This window comes from Theobroma cacao, chromosome 3 (genome assembly GCF_000208745.1).
Source record: "Theobroma cacao cultivar B97-61/B2 chromosome 3, Criollo_cocoa_genome_V2, whole genome shotgun sequence".
Taxonomy (NCBI): Eukaryota; Viridiplantae; Streptophyta; class Magnoliopsida; order Malvales; family Malvaceae; genus Theobroma; species Theobroma cacao.
In genome coordinates, this window is record NC_030852.1 from 25,702,450 (window position 1) to 25,720,026 (window position 17,577).

Consider the following 17,577-nt stretch of genomic DNA (forward strand, 5'->3'; position numbering starts at 1 on the left):
CAAATACCACAAAATTAAAAGAAAGAAAGAAAGAATGTGGAATATTGATGGGCTATTTGGGCCATGGCCCAAACATGTATCTGGATTCCTAGGAATTAGTATTAAGGGATCCTATTTATGCAATGGGGGAAATGCTGAAAAACAAAAATACCAAAACCAAGCCAAGCGAAGCTAAGATCGAAGGGCCATGGCAGAAAGCGAAGTGAGCTCCGTTGTGTCTGATCTTATCAACTTCTTAAACGCTTCTCCTACTGCTTTTCACGCAGTTGGTAATCTTTTTTCTTTTGTTCTCCATTTTCTGTCCTTTCTCTTTGGTGGAAGTTGACTGAAAGTTCATCCAATCAAAATAGTTTCCTATTATAATACGCATATTAGTTTTTTGTTGGATTTCATTGAATGATTTTTGTTGGGTTTTTGTTTTAATCACAGCTGAGGCAAGGAAACGGTTGGAAGAGGTTGGATATGAGCAAGTATTTGAGAGAGAAGATTGGAAATTAGAAGTTGGGAAGAGATACTTTTTCACCAGGAATCATTCAACCATTGTTGCTTTTGCTATTGGTAAAAAGTATGATTTTTTTCTTTACAAAAACTAAAAACTCATTCACTTTGTAGTTTTATGTCATTGGCAAGAAACTGTGGGAAATGGAATTAAATCTGTCATAAAGTTAACACTTTTTGGCTATTATGAACTTGAGAATAAGTGATACTACATTGGTCTGACTAACCGCTGTTAGGATTGGTTGGAGCTTCGATATTTTTTAATTTTTTTGAGATTTATTAACAAGATTGAAAGTTGCATTTTTATTGTGATTAGACGATATCTTAGTTGTTTATACACTAATATTTTCTATGCTTAGATATGTTGCTGGAAATGGATTCCATATAGTTGGTGCACATACTGACAGCCCTTGTCTAAAATTGAAGCCTATTTCCAAGGTGATTTTTTTTCCTATCATTAAACGAATATGTTACAGTGATAATTTATAATTGAAAAAAAAAAAATCACTTCCTGGGATTGATCAGGTTACAAAAGGCGGTTATCTGGAGGTTGGAGTGCAAACATATGGAAGTGGTTTGTGGCATACGTGGTTTGATCGCGACTTGACAGTCGCAGGAAGGGTGATAACAAGAGAGGAGAAGGGTGATTCTGCTTCCTATTCACATCAACTAGTTAGAATTGAGGAGCCTATAATGCGAGTCCCTACCCTGGCTATTCACTTAGACAGGTGGCCTTGCTTGATGAATTTGCACATAGCTTATGTTTGTAACTGGCATACATGACTCCCCTGCCTTGTATTTATTTCAGCACATCGAGGAGTTTGAAATTTCTCTCTTTCTCTGTTAATGTTGTAGTTAGAAATTTACTTTGTTTTGTGTACGTCTTGTGAGTAGGGGTCTCAATGATGGATTCAAGGTGAACACACAGAGTCATCTTTTACCTGTCCTGGCAACATCAATCAAGGTAATTTTGGATCCATCAATTATCCCACATTTTGTTTTCCAGATTGTTGTTATGCCATTTGGAAATGATATCATTTCCAATTCCTTCAAGGTTAAGTTCATTTACTATTTTGACCCTATGTTAACTACACCAGAAGCCTTTTCATGTCTACGGTTGGTGATTTGATAATTGCTTCTCAGTTCTCTGTTGCATCATGAACAGAAAGTAATAATTTACTATTTCCGATGATTATATTGCAAGATTTAATAATTCATTCATATTGTTATAGAAACCAGAATCACATAAGCGATGCTAGTGTTGAACAAAATCTTAATAACATCAATCATATGATTATGTTCAAGTCTAACACACTGGTTCTTCGGCTTCGACAACACATGATTTTTTTAGCATTTATAGAGCAGGTTGCTTGATTGTTAAAAAAGGAATAGCTGAAGCTTGCTCAAAAGTTACTTGGTTTAAAAATGAGTGAATAGTTCCCCAATTCTTTTGTATTTCTTTTTTTTCCACAGTACTAATGTTTGCTTTTCTTTTTCTCTTTTCAATATGTTGAACTGCTTTTCACAGGCAGAGCTCAATAAAGAGGTTGCTGAAAATGGTCCAGCTGAAAAGATGACTAAGAACTCAAGACATCACTCACTTCTGCTGCAGGTTTAATAATTTTTGAGACCTAGCATTCTATTAAGTGCAATTAGCTACAGTGTTGCAACTCTTTTTTTAAAAAATAAATTGCATTACTTTTCTTGTTTCTAGATGATTGCAAATAAGCTTGGCTGTCAACCAGATCAAATATGTGATTTTGAATTGCAAGCATGTGATACTCAACCAAGTATAGTAGCTGGTGCTACTAAGGAATTTGTCTTTTCCGGAAGACTTGACAATCTTTGCATGTCGTTTTGCTCTCTGCAGGTATGAGTAGTATTTTTGTTTCTCTTTCCCACTAAGCAAAACTATAGGTTTATGCTTGAGTTTCTTGACCATGCAATATGTAGATTTGGTTACATGTTTTTCTTTCCAATGGGGGAATATTTGGGTTGTGCAATGTTAAACCTAATAATGGTATGCACTTAGTTTGCTTCACTCCTTCATGATTTGGGAGGCATGAGTAGCTTGGTAGATTAACTATTAGTGACTTTACGAGTTATGACATTTGAAGGGAATATTGAATATGTTGGCCATGTTTGGCTTGTATGTTTATTTTATGCTTAGTTCTCTAATCAGATAAGTTTGATGTTGCATTTCTACCTCTCCTACGGATACAACAGATTTGTTCTTATGATAAATAAGACAATCTTATACATTGTGATGGTTGCATCATTTTCTCTTCTTTTGATGCTGTTGCTTTTCTTTCAGCTAAATTTTTGGTTTTAAGGTCTAGTGACCATTTGGTGTATGCCTTACTTGGAACATGAGGCTTGGCCATTTACGGACATGTTCTTAGTCTTTTCTTATTGGAATCCTGCTAATCACCTCTGATATTAAACTAGTAGAGTCATAAAATCCAATTAAATTGAATTTCCAAAGCAACTTGTCATAAATCAATGCATTTGAATTTCCCTTCATTTTAGTGGCCTACCCATGTTTTGCAACTGGAGGTTTCATGATATGATAATCCATCCAAATTGGTATAAATTCCATTCCTGTCTGAGGGTGAATAGGGGGATACAATTTTTTTTCATATCAATTTGCTGTGGTTATTCTCATTCGTTACAATGTGATTGCATTGCAGGCACTGATAGATGCTACATCTTCTGAAAGTGAGCTTGTAGATGAGAGTGGTGTTAGAATGGTGGCATTGTTTGATCATGAGGAGGTTGGATCTGATTCAGCACAAGGAGCTGGATCTCCTGTAATGTTGGATGCTCTATCACGAGTAACAAATTGCTTCACCTCAGATTCTAAGGTGTTTACTGCTCCTCCATCTCTATTTTCTGAATCCTGCTTCTATTCAATTAGCTTGTCTGATTATTGTTAGGGGAATATTTAAGTGAAATTTTAGTTGTATAAACTGAACTAACTTTACCTCTGTATGGTTCACTGTTTGTGAAGTCTAGAAGTTTTCTGCATTTTCCTGTAAATAAGGCATCTAGATATTGTTCTTTTATAAAAAATAATATATATATATATATATATATAAAATTGAAAATCAGAAGCACCTGCATTTCATGATACTACTTTTTTTCTCTTTTACCAATAAAGACCATGATAGTGTTTTGTTGTTCTAAAGATTTAACTTATATGTATCACTTTCCAATTCTTTGCTGTGATTTCATCTCTGAAGAAATGCTTTCAGTCACAGTCAATCTGCTTGGAAATTTATGAGTAGATTTTCTGAATGCTGTCACCTGTAAGTTCTGTATTAACAAGATAATGATCAGTGTCTACTGCCAGTCTGGCAGTTCCGAGGAAAAATTTGTATTTCTTTTATCTCTTTACTCTTGTATAAAAAACTTTTGCCCAAGTGAAGGAGTTGCTGTGTTTTCTGAGCTCATCTTCTAACATAAGACTCATGAGTTGCCATAGAAGATTTGCCCAAAATGATAGTAGTTAGCAAGTGACCATATAGATTGGCATAACCACCTTCCATTTGTCTATAACCTTATTAATTGTGCATTCATTAAAATCATCCTGTTGACTTTTTGTTGTGTTGGTTTCTTTTCAGCTGCTAACGAAAGCAATTCAGAGAAGTTTCCTTGTTTCTGCTGACATGGCACATGCCGTGCACCCAAATTATATGGTATGTTGTTGCAGATGAGTCATAACTTGCAGTTGCAGATAATTTATTTTGTTGCACTGTGGTCATATGGTGTTATCCGCAGGACAAACATGAAGACAACCATCAGCCTAAGTTGCATGGGGGACTCGTTATCAAACACAATGCAAACCAACGTTATGCAACCAATGCAGTCACTTCTTTCATATTCAGGGAAATAGCAATGCAGCATAACCTTCCTGTTCAGGTCAGATCCATCCATAACCATATATTTTAATGTGCAAATTCTAGTGAGAAGGAAACATCATTTCATGTGTTCTATAGCATTTGTAACTTCGTAAAGCACCTTTGATCTTTTGGAATTGAATCCTTAACAATCATCTTATTTCTTTAAATAAAATCGAACATAACAAGAGGAGAGCTTTTGCTGAAAATAAGAACTTCATCCAGTTTCAAGTAAACAGAATAAGCTTATTATAAGTGCTGGTATTACAAATCCATTCTTCACTTGCTTGTGGTTCTCACACAATGTAATGTAGCATCACGTACTATCTGAAGATGGTGCTCAAAAGAAATGCTTTTCTGTTATGACAAACTGGTTTAATGGATGAACTGATTATTTCAGAAAATTTATGTACGCACAGGATTTTGTGGTGCGCAATGATATGCCTTGCGGCTCAACCATCGGTCCTATCCTGGCAAGTGGTGTGGGGATCCGTACAGTGGATGTTGGTGCTCCTCAATTGTCAATGCACAGCATACGAGAAATGTGTGCTGTTGATGATGTGAAACATTCATATGAGCATTTCAAGGCCTTCTTCCAAGAGTTCTCTCATCTTGACACCAAGATTACAGTCGACATGTAGATCCCCTCTCCATCTTCGGCAAGAGGTGCAATAACCAAAAAGACTTCTAAATAGCCGCGATTTAGGTTCTTGCTCAAAATGCCATGCAACCACGAGGATGATGTTGCATAGTAAGTTGCTGGACTAGTTGGTATGTTTTTCTGGATCTACAATTTAACGGTGGCATTGATCAAGGGTTCTGTCAGTGGCTTAAGATTCCGATACCTAACAATAAGGTTGCAGATGGGTTGGATGTGTCTTAATGTTTTTCTGCATCAATAACAATGTTCTGTCCAGTCACTAGATAGAAAACTTTGGATGGCATTGTGGAAAAAATGTATCAGGTTCCAACTTTACCATGATTTGGAGGATTTCTTTTTCCACCATACGAGAAATTCTCTCTAAATTAATGAATGTGCAAAAAGGCCAATTTCTTCCCAAAGCAGTATTACATAAATCTTGCCCTGTTCCAACTCCTCCAGACACAATTCAAATTATTAGGCCATTTGTAAGACTGTTAGTATATAAAACTCATAAACTCATGAATTAATCGATTAATTGTAGTTAATTAAGTTAGAGATTGTATTTGATGTACTGATAGTATAAAATTTTAATACAGGAGATATTGTCACTTTTATTAAAAAAATAAATACATTTCTTTAAAGGACTTACAAACAAATATTTTCAATGTTCTTAAAAAAGATTAAATTAAATTTTTTTATCTCTTTCCAACTCTCGCACCCAATCTCTTCCCTTCTCTCTTTTTTCATCCATTATCAACAATAGAAATTTAAATCTAGTGATTGTTATCATAATTAAACTTAAACTCTATCAAAACTTAAATGGAAAAAGCTGGACTTGTAATCGTTCATAAATTTCAATTAGTTATTCTTAATTTTCACATTATAATAGATTTTGTAAAACAAAAAACAGATACAGAATGTTGTGAAACTTATATATTGAGACCCTAATACTGTTATTTAACCAAAAAAAAAAAAAGTAATCAAAAAAATCAACAAGAAAAACTAATGACTAATTTTCAATGGAAGAAAAATTATGGAAAATTAACAACTATTAAGTGGTTAAGCTTACTTTGACTTTGATTCTTTTACTGTCTTTACTGAATAGCCGATAATTTAAAGGTAGTGTTTAGAGGACAAGGACTTATAATTCACCTTATAGATTTTTATGATTATATTTCAAAAATGAATTTTAATTAGTTTTGCTTTCTTTTTCCATTTTTAATTTTGAATCAGTTAATTTTTCTTGTTGATTTTTCTAAGGAGTCTTTTATCTTTTTATTAAACACCAGTAACTTCTTTTCATTAAACAACACTAGCTTTTCCATTAAAGTTTTGATAGAGTCTGAATTTAATTATAGCAAAAATCACTAGACTTAGATTTCTATGGTTGTTAATGGACAAAAAACGAGTGAAAAAGATGAGATCGGATGAGAGTTGAAAAGAGAGAAAAGAAAAATTATTTTTTTATTTTAATATATATATATATATATATATATTTTAAAAAAAAATAGAAATATTTATATTTAAGTTCATCAAAGATTTATATTTGTTTTTTTATGAAGTAACACTATCTCATAGCCCGGCAATGTACCGAATATAACCCGAATAAGATAATCAGGTTCTGCTGTGCAACCTTTTTCAATAAACAAATCGATCATCACATAATAATTCAAAAGGGCAATTGCTAATATCAGATTCCTCAGTCACGTAACTGGAGTATTGCCAGTAGCAAATATATTTCAGAAGAATATGGCATACATATGAAACATTTTGATTTGCAAGGGGCGAAACAAAGCACCTTTCAAATTAATACCCAACAATTATTTGTTGTCAATCTATAGTATCATTATTTAAATATAAGCATCATCATCAACACTTGAACCACAAGAGCCGGGTTTGGGCTAAAACAGTAATGAGATAATAATGGATCAGAGTATCAGAACGTGTACCCAAAACATGAGCAAAAATCCAAGAAAATTCTCAATAAAAAAAAAAAAAAATTCTGCTTTGTAAGTTAAGAGAACCAACATTCATGAGTGGAGCACCTTCTGAACCTCAGCCCTAATGGGATTTCATCATGAAAGTGCCTTTCGAACCTCATCCGTAACCTCCTTAGGAGGCTTCTCTGCATGAAGCTTTGCAACTATTCCCTTCTTGGCATAATAATCGATCACCTAAATTTCAAACAACAGGATTAAAAATGTTAATGACAAAAAAAAATTCAGAAAGAAATAACTAGACATGACAGAGTACACAAAGGGTTAAAAAAGAGCATTCATCATTCGACAAGAACCATCAAGATGTTCCATTAGATCCAGTTCACATAATTGGACGTAACAACCCAATAGTGTAGAGGAATATGATACTCCCTCTCATATCATTCAAGCCACATGCTCAATTAGCTTGTCACTTTTATTGTATCTTCCCTTTTAGTAAATGCCTAGCACCCATTCTAGTAACTCTTCAATTCCAAAAGACTTTTCAATTCCAAAAGACTTTTAAGGAATTCATACTAAAACGATTGTGGATCTTTCACATTTAGCACAGAAATAGTTAGGAAACAAAAAGCATACTGGTTCAGTTTGCTTGTGAAACGACTCTAGCCTTGACTTGAGAACAGCTGCAGTATCATCTTTACGTTGAATCAATGGTTCCCCAGTCACCTTGAAGAGAACAAAAACACAGAAGCAAGTTTGTTAACATAACTGCAACTAGCTCTTTAAGAAAATGGTGATGCAGCTTAAAGAGAGGTAGCTGGATTGACCGTTATTAGTGTATCAACAAATTTGGATTAAATTCAGGCATGTAAAGGTCTCCTGATAAATTGCTTAATTTAACACTTGCATTCACCCACTGGTGAAAAAGGTGAAAAGGCTGTGCCCAAATCCTTGGCAACCAAATTTGCATTTATGTGACAAACAGATGTAAAATGAGGATTACTTATGTTTGACTTACATCATCAATGCCAGGAACTTTAGAAGGTGCAAATTTCGTATGATAGGTCCTACCACTAGAAGGGTGGATCCAGCGACCAGTAATCCTCTCCTCCAAGATCGCATCATCAATTGCAAAATCGAGTACCTTATCAACTTTAACTCCCTGCTTTGTAAGCATTTCATCAAGCTGCAAATTGAAGAGCAAGACTACATATTTAGAAGTGTGGGTATAACAATTTTAAAAGCTCAAGGTTCTGCAGGAGAGAGAGAGAGAAAGAGCATAAAGATTTGAAGAAGGCAACACCTTCTGTGCTTGGACTACAGTCCTTGGAAATCCATCAAGAATGAAACCTTTTTGACATGAAGGTTTCTTCATCGCTTCATCGATAATGCCAACAACCAGATCATCAGAAACAAGTTCTCCCTGAGAAACAACCACAAAATATCTCATTAGCAATCCAGTAAGAACCATTAATATAAGCCAGACAGGTTGTGGAAATAATTTTAACCGTATCCATAGCCTCCTTGGCCTTGACACCAAGTGGAGTTTTAGCAGCAACAGCAGCTCTAAGCATATCACCAGTGGCCAAGTGACACAAGCAGTACTCGTCCTTAATAATTGGTGATTGAGTACCTTTTCCTGATCCAGGTGGACCTGCCAACCATAAGATTTCCCAATAATTAAAACAGGGCCATCCTTCTACCAAGTGCTAAACAGTAGAAAATACTGATAGTAATGTAAAGAACGCTAACAGAATGGCAGAATGTTTTTGAGATGTTGCTACCAGTATGATACAGACAGTTACAAATGCTTGATACCTTGAGTAGAAAATAATATAAAATCAAACTTTAGTATCTTTCTATTAACTTTCAAGCAGCCCAAATTCCAATCTGATTTTGGGTCAATGAGTTAGTTCGTTCAAATGAAATTGGAAGGCAACAAAAAGTAAAGTCGAGAACCTATGCAAGCAAGACGTGTAATTTGGATTAGGCAATTGAATGGACGTTGCTGCAAGGAACTGTGACGCAAAAGACAGACTCATTTCATATCAGGTCATGGACAAGGGGCATTAATAGCTGGTCTTCAAAAATCTATGCACAATTTGAAGGGAAAAAGGTGAATGCAGATGAAATATATAATACAAAATTGGCATGAAAATATGGACTAGGATTTGTTGCAATGACCATACAAAGATGAAATATGTAAAAAAAAATATATGATTTAACAAAGTAACAGGAAAACAAAAAACCCCAATACCCTACTGGTCATTGATCTAGAGTTTGCTCAGGGAAAGACCCATTTTTTTTTCACTAAACGTAAATAAATGATATTTGTAAAGTTAAAAAACTATAATTTCTGAGAAACAAACTTTCCCAACATTCCACCTTTCAGAAACAAAAGAAAGGGGGGTCACGGCTCAGGCAATGCACTCAACCGAGCATAGACGGCAATTAATCAATTAGAAATTCTCCCAATGCCCCCACTTTGCTTTTACATACGTATTTATTCATTTAAATTGTATGAAAAGTAAAACAGTACAAAATACTCAGTGGAATTCAGAGCTTTCAAAACTCATAGCGCATTCACGGTTCTGTCTAAACCAATTAAAAAAATCTGACAAAAACCAGCTTCAACAGAGTGTCGGATCTGAAAGTTCTATGTTAGTTCTCAACAAAATAACAGAGGAATCTAATACAAAGCAAATATATATATATATATATATAGAGAGAGAGAGAGAGAGAGAGAGGAGGGACTGTACCAATGAGGATGAGGCGTTTATCCGGTTTGGAGGCGCACTTCATGCGACGGAGCAGCTCAGTCATCAGTGATTCCGATGGTACATCTTCCAAGTTCACTGAACTGCTCGCCATTTTCTCTCTCTTTGGTTTTTTTTTTTTGGGGGGGAAAGGTTTTGGGTTTTAACACGAAAACTGAGAGAAGAGAGAAAGGAAAAGAAGGATTTTTCTTTGTTGTTTTAGGCCTGAGACAGAGAGTAGTTGAGATTTGAGATAGGTTTTCTAAGCTTCTTTACTTTGGTTCGGAGCAACCAACGCTTCAAACTCAAGCAGCGGTCTTCATGGTTTGTTCCAAAGTTACTGTTTTGCCCTTTTTCCTTCCAAATACTAATGCTACTTCCCACTTTAATATTAATCTTTTTTCCTAATTTTATTCTTCCCTTCGGAAAAATTCATTCTTGCTTTCTTATTTAAATAATGCATTATTTATGATAACTATATTATATAAAATTGATATGTAAGATTTTTAAAAAAATCATAGTTATTAATAAGAAGATGACAGAGTACATAAATTCTTGTTTTTTTTTTGTTAAAAATTTAATGAAAATGAAATTTATAAAAAATGAATATAGAAAAATCCATAAAAACGGAGGGAATAATAAGAAATTAACATCCATGGTGAGGGTTCCACTGTCACCCCTTTGAATATCCATCTTTGCCTAGGGCTCTTCTTCTTAGTTGTCCATTTAAATACAAGTGATTCAATTTTACTTTTTCAATCCATTTTCTCTTCACTAATGGAAGTCAATTTCCAGCAAGCAGAAACATGTGCTATGATGGCAGTGTCAGGTAACATGCAAATACCAGAAGCAACGAAAAAGTAGGCCAAATTTTAGATTAATACATTGAGACGAAAATTCAAGAAATTGCTAAATTTCCGGCCAGGCACCCAAATTCCTTCACCAGACAAAAGTTGAGGGAGTTTTAACAATGAAGGAAAAAAAAAACATATTACCATTTCTACAACTAAAAAGTACTTAAAAACACTAATGTAGCTTGCATTAGACAAAATTTAGCAAACAGTGAGAATTTCACTCTTCAATTTCACTCATGGGACTTCTTCGTTTTCTTTTTAGCTTCACTTCCAGCTCCTTCATCTTTACTCTTCTTTTTCTTCTTCTTCTTTGCTGTTCCATCCTGCTCGGTAACATCCCCATTTACACCATTTGCTTGCTCCTCTTCCACCTGCTCTTGCTCCGTCTTTCTTTTCTCTTTCTTTTTCCTTTTCTTCTCTGATTTAGCATCCTCTGAAGCATCTCCATTTGTAGCAGCAGCTGGTTTATCCTCAGCCATAGTCTCACCATCTTCTGTTTTTGATTTTCTTTTCTTACTTTTCTTTACGGAAGCTTCACCAGGTTGTGTGTCTTCCATTTCAAGATCTATATGAGGCACCGCAACAGATAAATATTGTAAATGGACATCTTGTTCAATTGCCAAAGCACATAGATTAACTGCAGTAAAATAATTTATAAAGATGCGACAGGACACAATATGCAACATGCCAAACACTGGGTCTAAGCTGTTCAGCTCAAGGGCATATCAAAATTTGAAGGCCTCAGGTGCAAGGTATTGCATCCCTTACTTCTATCAAAGATCCTCTTACAGTGAAACACCAAATATTTGAAATTGTACAAAAAGCAAGAAGCCACAGCTCCACGTACCTTTGCTCTCAGTACTTTCAATTGCAGCCTTCATCACATCAATGTTTTTCCGAGGTGCAACACCCTTGTCATAGAATTCAAGTCGTTCCTCAACTTGTTCTCGGAGTTTCTCCCCAAAAACAGTGGTGCCCCTATCTGCAAACAAGATGAGAATTGAGTGACTTAAGGGGAAAACTTACAGAGTATGAGGAAATAACAATTATAATTACCTGCAAAACAATCTATGCGAGATGCAATGGAACACTTGTTTGCAAGATACCGTGCCATTCGGCCTTTGTTTCTTGCAGATGCTCGGCCAATGAAGGATGAATGGAAAATTAAACCATACTTAGGTGTGTTTCCCCGTGTTTTGAGAGCCCTGAAGACAGCAAGCAATGAGTGAAGCCAATGCCTTAATACTAAAGGATAAGAAAAATGTCAACAGAAAAAAGAATTTTTTCATAGCAACACACAAATCAAGGTTCTGCTCAAAAAGGGCCTAAATTTTAGCAAGAGCCCAGCTCCCCATACATTTCATAGCTCCACATATCATAAGAATATAAGGTGCAAAGTAAAATACCTGAAGAGGGCCTTCTCTGCCCCAAGAATCTGAAGAGTTGAAGAGGGGCACTTTGCCAAATTCGTGAGACTACCAGCATGTGAGATCAACCGAGCCCCAACAACTTCCCCAATCAATGATGCCAAATTTGGTGCAATGTCATTCATCTTAGTCACTAGATAATCGTAAAGATTCTTCCTGTACTCGGCCAGATCCATTACTCTCTGAGCAAATAGCTGAACATTAATCAAATCAACTGGGGTCAAATCTTGACCTGCAAAAGGGCGGAAAAAGGAACAAGTGAATAAGGTGTATGAGAAAATAAGGTCGAATTGTGGTATAAATACAAGAGATCTACCCATTGATGCTTTGCCAGCTTCTACAACTTCTTTGGCTTTGTCCTCATCCCCGAGTATCTCAGTTAAGGCAGGGATGTGTTCTTCAGACAACTTTGACTTGTCCTCTATAAGCTTTGCAACTCTAGCATAAAGATAATTGTCATTGACGATCTTTACCAACTCAGGGAAATGCCAAGAGTACCATTCCCTGCAGGAAGTGATCAACCAGAGGATATTATTAAATAAAATCAATGCCTGTATATAATAACAAGTGTACCAGTTATTGTGGTGTTTTGAACCAAGAATATGCCAGTTTTGGGGGTAAAGCAATAACAAACCTCACTCTCATGGAGAAGGAATTGATATCCTTGTCAAGAGTATCAAGAAGAAAAATTGCCTGAATAACCATATTGTCAACTCGGTTGACATTGAACTTAACCTTTGCTCTGCTGTAACTGTGGCCCAGACCAAGTTGAGCTTTTTCTAAGTCCCCAGGCTATGAAGTTTAAGAAGAGATGGGAAGATAGAGAAAACCAAATGAGAAAAACACACGCTTGTAGCTGTCTTGCTGAAAGAGAAATTAAGGTAAAACATAATGAATTTGCAAACCTTTAGGTCCTTGATAAACTTATCAAAATGCAATCGCACACCACGAAGAAGCTCAAGAACAAACTCTCCACTCTGGCATGTAATTTTAGTTGTCTCAGAGATGTGAGAACCAAGCTTAGGCTCGGCAACTCCCACACTGAACTTGGACTTCTTGCCTTCCTTGACTTTAGGGAGATTCAGCTCCAAAAAGCTCCTTAGCTCATCAGTCATAAGCCCTGCCAATCAAACCACACATAACCCAATAATTAACCCAGCTTCAACAGCAACCCGATGTTCAAAAGAATGTGCACAGTTACTGATTCTATTAAATAATGGTGTCTTCCTTTAGCTTAGTAGTTTGAAGAGCTTGTTGCACATGAAACTTCAAGATGAGCAATATAATAAGAAAAAACCCCAAAATACAAATAGCAAAACCTAATTTACAACCACTGAAAGGTATTTACAGAAATAATAGGCCAAGAATGTGTACTCCTGGTTGAAGTGAACTCTCTATTTCCATAGAACAGAAAACCATAAACAAAGTGCAACCAGAGTGTTCAGTCCAAGTATTCCAAAAGTACTCAATAAACCTGTGCTGTTCTGCCAGTGAGAGTGACTGGAAGGAAGGCTCAGAACCTCATAGGTTTATTGAGAATAGACTCAACAGGAAGGCATAAGCAGCCTTGGTTGATCTTTGCAGCTTAATTTATACTTGGAGATTCCTCTGACTAGTCAAATGACTCCAAGAGGCTTCAGTTGATGAGCAACAGCCTATGGCAAGGGAAAGCTTGCTGACGCTTTGGCAGAAATGCGCTATAAACAATGCCTTTTTACAGCCATGCCCATCAGATATAGCTACCTATACAGAGAATCTAACTCACTTCCGCTCACAAAATTCAAAATCAGCAGAAATAATCAATCTCACCAAAGAAAAATCCTTTATTCATAGCAACTCCCAACACCACCAAGTAAAGACAATCACTTTCATAAAACTAAAAAAAAAAAACTACAACTGTACTAGCAGAAGCCCACAGAGGAAAGAGGCAGCCAGAAAACCCATATAATCAAAACAATATTACTAAGGACAAAATAAAACGACCTCAGAAGCTTGAAAAACAAAATAACTTAGAAATGATAAAACAAAAAAAAAGTGTAAAATCTTCTATTACCTTCAGAAACAGAGTTGCATTGGTTGAGAGCATCAAGAGCGGACTCGAAGGGGTGAAAAGCAGTGAGTTGGACCACCTTACCGAACCGGTTCAGATCCGCAACCGAGTTCCTAACTGCCTCTGTGTTCTGGCCGATTTCGTCGAGCCCCTGAGCCTGTAACAGTGCATACCCGGAAGCTGACTCGTACAATAAGTAAAGAGCCATTGAAGAAAGGCTCCAAACACCCACCCACAAAAAAGCTTGAGCTTTGTTCGCTTCAAAATAATCAAACTCAACTAAAAGGCTGTATTTTGGGGGTGGGTTCGAGTTGGCCGGTGTTATCCGGGGTTTGGGAAAAAGAGCAACTAGGGTTTAAGGCTTCGAGCATTTATATCCTGCAATTCTTTTACCAAAATATCGCATTGGTCCCCGTTGTTTTGAATTGTTCAATTGAGTCCTCGTGACTCTTGAGTTTGATTTTGTTTAATTGAATCTAGGGTTTCTTTTGGGCTTTATCTGTGCTTGGGCTTGGTGAGTTATGGTTTCAGATTTCGGTTGCCCTTTTGCTTGCAACACAACTTTGAGAGAAAAAGAGGGAGACGTCCCAAGGACAAAACTCAATGTGCCCATTCATAGTCCAGGGTGCCCCAACGCTGGCCCAATACTTGCAAAATAAAGAATTATATATACATACTGTGTTTCCTGCGGTTTGATCCTGGGTAATGATGTGTAAACAAGTTAAAGTAAAACGTTTTTCTTTTTCTAATTAAAAAGAGGATGATTTGAAACCAACTCTACGAGTTTAAAGATATATAATCACTTATTATTAAATTAAATATTTGTTCACAAATTCAATAATAAAAAGTTTTGTTTGCTTAAAAGATAAGGTTTTCTTTCTAACACTTATATGTGAAGAAGGTAAGTACAGAAATTCATTTCTCATGTCATGAACAATATAAACACGAAGCCTATGGTGATTTCCAAGAATCCAACTCTAGAGAAAAGCATAATGCATATGCATGTGGAGGTGTTCAATTATGCTAACTTTGGACCTCTAAGAAGTATGCAACAACTTTAGCAAATGACTTGCAAATGGTTTGAGTTGATTAGAGAAGAGAAATTTTGTATTGTGTAAAAAAAATTGAGGGGGATATATATATACAAGAGAGATTCTCATTAATTTAGGAGAGTATTAAGCAAACTGTATTGCATCGTAACCTAATCTTATTAGGTTAGTCTATAATATGTATAACTTATATAATTACGTTAACATCCCCTTAAGGTGATATGCAATTTGAATTTCGGAACTAACTCTTGAATCAACCAAGAAGATGTGTTTTGATAAAAATATCAACAAATTGATTTGAATAGAATACAAAATTTAGATCGAGAGTCTCTTAAATAATATAATATCCTACAAAATGATAATCAATCTCAATATGCTTGATGGAAAGTGACACAGGTCCAATATCATCTGAAATAATAAAATATCGTATAACAACGTTTATCTATTTCAGGCAACAAGATTACATAGAATTGCTCTTCAGAGGTGGAGAGGCTAGCCGGTGGTGGTCTTTGGTAAAAAGAAAATAGGTACAACTTGAACATAATTGTGACAGGGGAAAGAGGCTTAGAATGAAAAGATGAAAAACTAAACATTATGACTCTAATATCATATTACAAGAAAATAAATTTAATATTTTAGATTATGAATTTGTACAAGAAAAATAATATATAAAAAAATTCTTAATTATTTAAAAGATAATCAAATTAATGGTATCTTAATCTAATATAATTAAATTAACAGAAAGAACCTCACTTTATAATCTATAATGAAAACACATATGACAATTTTAGATATTATTTCGGAGTATTCAAGGATACCCAGAGAGCCCACCAAAGGACCAGCATATACAATATGAAGAATCATATTCATATATCCTTTTACCTTTTTCTTTTAGTTCAGCAGGGCCTTGGAGGAAGTTGATGGTGTGAAGCCTAAAGGTTGAATCATACCCTATAAGCGATTTCCTTTTTCACCAAGCTTGTTAGTTTACTACAATTACTTAAACTGTTCAGTTTTGGTAAACTTTTTTTTCTCTGAGTCGCAATGTGATACAGTTAGCCAACAACTTTGTTACCCTACAATGGCTGCCCTTCTTTTCCTTTTATTGCACAGGCTCTAAGACAAAGGCATGGTTTAACTTCTTATCAAGAATCTTCTGATTCTTTTCCTTTAAAGATCCAACAGGCCAAGTCTGGGTGCATCGCCGTATACTACACAGTGTATAGGCTGAAATGGAGTTAGATTTCCCAGTTTCATTACCTTCAGTACTTCATAGTCCTCACTTGAAAGATTAATTAGTCCTTGGGTTTTGGAAAGATTTTGTGAGAATGCTCATAATTGAGTGGTGTGTTATTGTGAGAGACTGCTGTCCCCACCCAAGAGATCTTGCTTTTGACAAATGATCACTAATGCTTGCTTTATTTAAAAATTATTTAGGATGATGAGAGCTAAGGCAACTTGAAATGATACCATATTTTTATCCTAACCGAATTATTATTTGGTAAAGATGTAACATATGATACTGACGAAAATTAAAAAAAAAAAAGCAAAAAGAAGTTTATAAGTTAGTAGGCCCTTTCTTTGTACTAAAGGGGCACTTGAATGTGAAAGTTGAATTTGTCATGTCCACTCACTGCTAACTGCAATTTGCTTCTCAGTACTCTCTTGGTACGGCGAATCCCTTTTGGTTTTCTTTTTCCTTTTTCTTTATTTTTCTCTCTGGTAGCTTACATGCTCTCTTCATTCTTAACCTAAACCTAACAATGGTTCCTGCTATTTACTATCACTTGGTGACTATGGAGGCTTGGATTCAAGTCTTACCCCTTATTTACTAGCCCTCAAAAGCTCCACTCGATTAATATGATTGGTCCTTTGGTCAAATAACCTGAATGTAAGGGTATACAAGAAAGGAGGGTAGGGTCATTAATTGATGAGAAATAAGATGGTGATAATAGGGTCAAGTCTCGAGTCCACTCATTGCTGTTCCTTGGAAAGCTCTGCTGGCATGGCCTAGTGAATTGCATTGCTTTCTTTATGAATGTGGGGCTTCTCCTTTCTCATTTTCAGTTCTCAATCATGTTTCTCCAGAGCTGGAATCACTAACACATGAACGACAATGAAATCCAAAAGTATAGTGAACATTTGATGCACCAATAATAAAATTCATTCCCCTAAATCTGATGGAGTTCTAATGAATGAGCAAGGGTTAGAGCCTTAATTAGAGGGAATTTCTTGCCATTATATTCTTTTTAGTCTCATATCTCGACCAACATTCAGTATTCAATGGCTCTCTTTATAGCTACTATATATCTAAACCTGACCACTGGCCATTGATAAAAGCTCATCTTTAGCCATTAATTTGTCAGCTGTTAGCAACTTAATGGCGCATGTATGTAAAGGCCTCACTTCCGTTGACACTAATTGATACTTCAATTAACCAGTTGGGTAAAACTAGAGCTAGACA

General features: G+C 35.6%; 3 protein-coding genes across 3 annotated transcripts; 1 reads left to right on the forward strand and 2 right to left on the reverse strand.

Moving 5' to 3' along the window:
• LOC18605074 (probable aspartyl aminopeptidase) lies at nucleotides 125-5,459 on the forward strand. The gene is made up of 11 exons (XM_007037868.2): nucleotides 125-269; nucleotides 430-565; nucleotides 858-936; nucleotides 1,024-1,226; nucleotides 1,393-1,462; nucleotides 2,027-2,110; nucleotides 2,213-2,368; nucleotides 3,189-3,362; nucleotides 4,122-4,196; nucleotides 4,279-4,419; nucleotides 4,817-5,459. Exons 1-11 carry the CDS (start codon nucleotides 188-190, stop codon nucleotides 5,036-5,038), a joined length of 1,422 nt encoding a protein of 473 aa, XP_007037930.2. The 5' UTR covers nucleotides 125-187; the 3' UTR covers nucleotides 5,039-5,459.
• LOC18605075 (adenylate kinase 4) lies at nucleotides 6,736-10,080 on the reverse strand. Its single transcript, XM_007037870.2, has 6 exons — nucleotides 9,737-10,080; nucleotides 8,486-8,631; nucleotides 8,281-8,400; nucleotides 7,996-8,163; nucleotides 7,614-7,703; nucleotides 6,736-7,214 (listed from the first exon to the last, which is right to left on the reverse strand). The coding sequence occupies exons 1-6, from the start codon at nucleotides 9,846-9,848 to the stop codon at nucleotides 7,116-7,118; spliced, it is 735 nt and encodes a 244-aa protein (XP_007037932.1). The 5' UTR covers nucleotides 9,849-10,080; the 3' UTR covers nucleotides 6,736-7,115.
• Nucleotides 10,582-14,427, reverse strand: LOC18605076 (nucleolar protein 56). Its single transcript, XM_018118357.1, has 8 exons — nucleotides 14,068-14,427; nucleotides 12,920-13,134; nucleotides 12,649-12,806; nucleotides 12,331-12,518; nucleotides 11,994-12,246; nucleotides 11,644-11,792; nucleotides 11,435-11,569; nucleotides 10,582-11,152 (listed from the first exon to the last, which is right to left on the reverse strand). Exons 1-8 carry the CDS (start codon nucleotides 14,270-14,272, stop codon nucleotides 10,818-10,820), a joined length of 1,638 nt encoding a protein of 545 aa, XP_017973846.1. The 5' UTR covers nucleotides 14,273-14,427; the 3' UTR covers nucleotides 10,582-10,817.

Excerpts from the sequence above, each read along its gene's own strand:
- LOC18605074 (XM_007037868.2), top strand. The coding sequence starts at position 188 with ATGGCAGAAAGCGAAGTGAGCTCCGTTGTGTCTGATCTTATCAACTTC. Across the intron at positions 4,197-4,278 it reads CCGTGCACCCAAATTATATG|GACAAACATGAAGACAACCA; the intron begins GTATGTTGTTGC and ends TGTTATCCGCAG. Across the intron at positions 4,420-4,816 it reads AGCATAACCTTCCTGTTCAG|GATTTTGTGGTGCGCAATGA; the intron begins GTCAGATCCATC and ends ATGTACGCACAG.
- LOC18605075 (XM_007037870.2), bottom strand. The coding sequence starts at position 9,848 with ATGGCGAGCAGTTCAGTGAACTTGGAAGATGTACCATCGGAATCACTG. Across the intron at positions 8,632-9,736 it reads TAAACGCCTCATCCTCATTG|GTCCACCTGGATCAGGAAAA; the intron begins GTACAGTCCCTC and ends TATGGTTGGCAG. Across the intron at positions 8,401-8,485 it reads CCAAGGAGGCTATGGATACG|GGAGAACTTGTTTCTGATGA; the intron begins GTTAAAATTATT and ends GTTGTTTCTCAG.
- LOC18605076 (XM_018118357.1), bottom strand. The coding sequence starts at position 14,272 with ATGGCTCTTTACTTATTGTACGAGTCAGCTTCCGGGTATGCACTGTTA. Across the intron at positions 13,135-14,067 it reads ATGCAACTCTGTTTCTGAAG|GGCTTATGACTGATGAGCTA; the intron begins GTAATAGAAGAT and ends TTTGATTGGCAG. Across the intron at positions 11,793-11,993 it reads GCAGAGAAGGCCCTCTTCAG|GGCTCTCAAAACACGGGGAA; the intron begins GTATTTTACTTT and ends TGCTGTCTTCAG.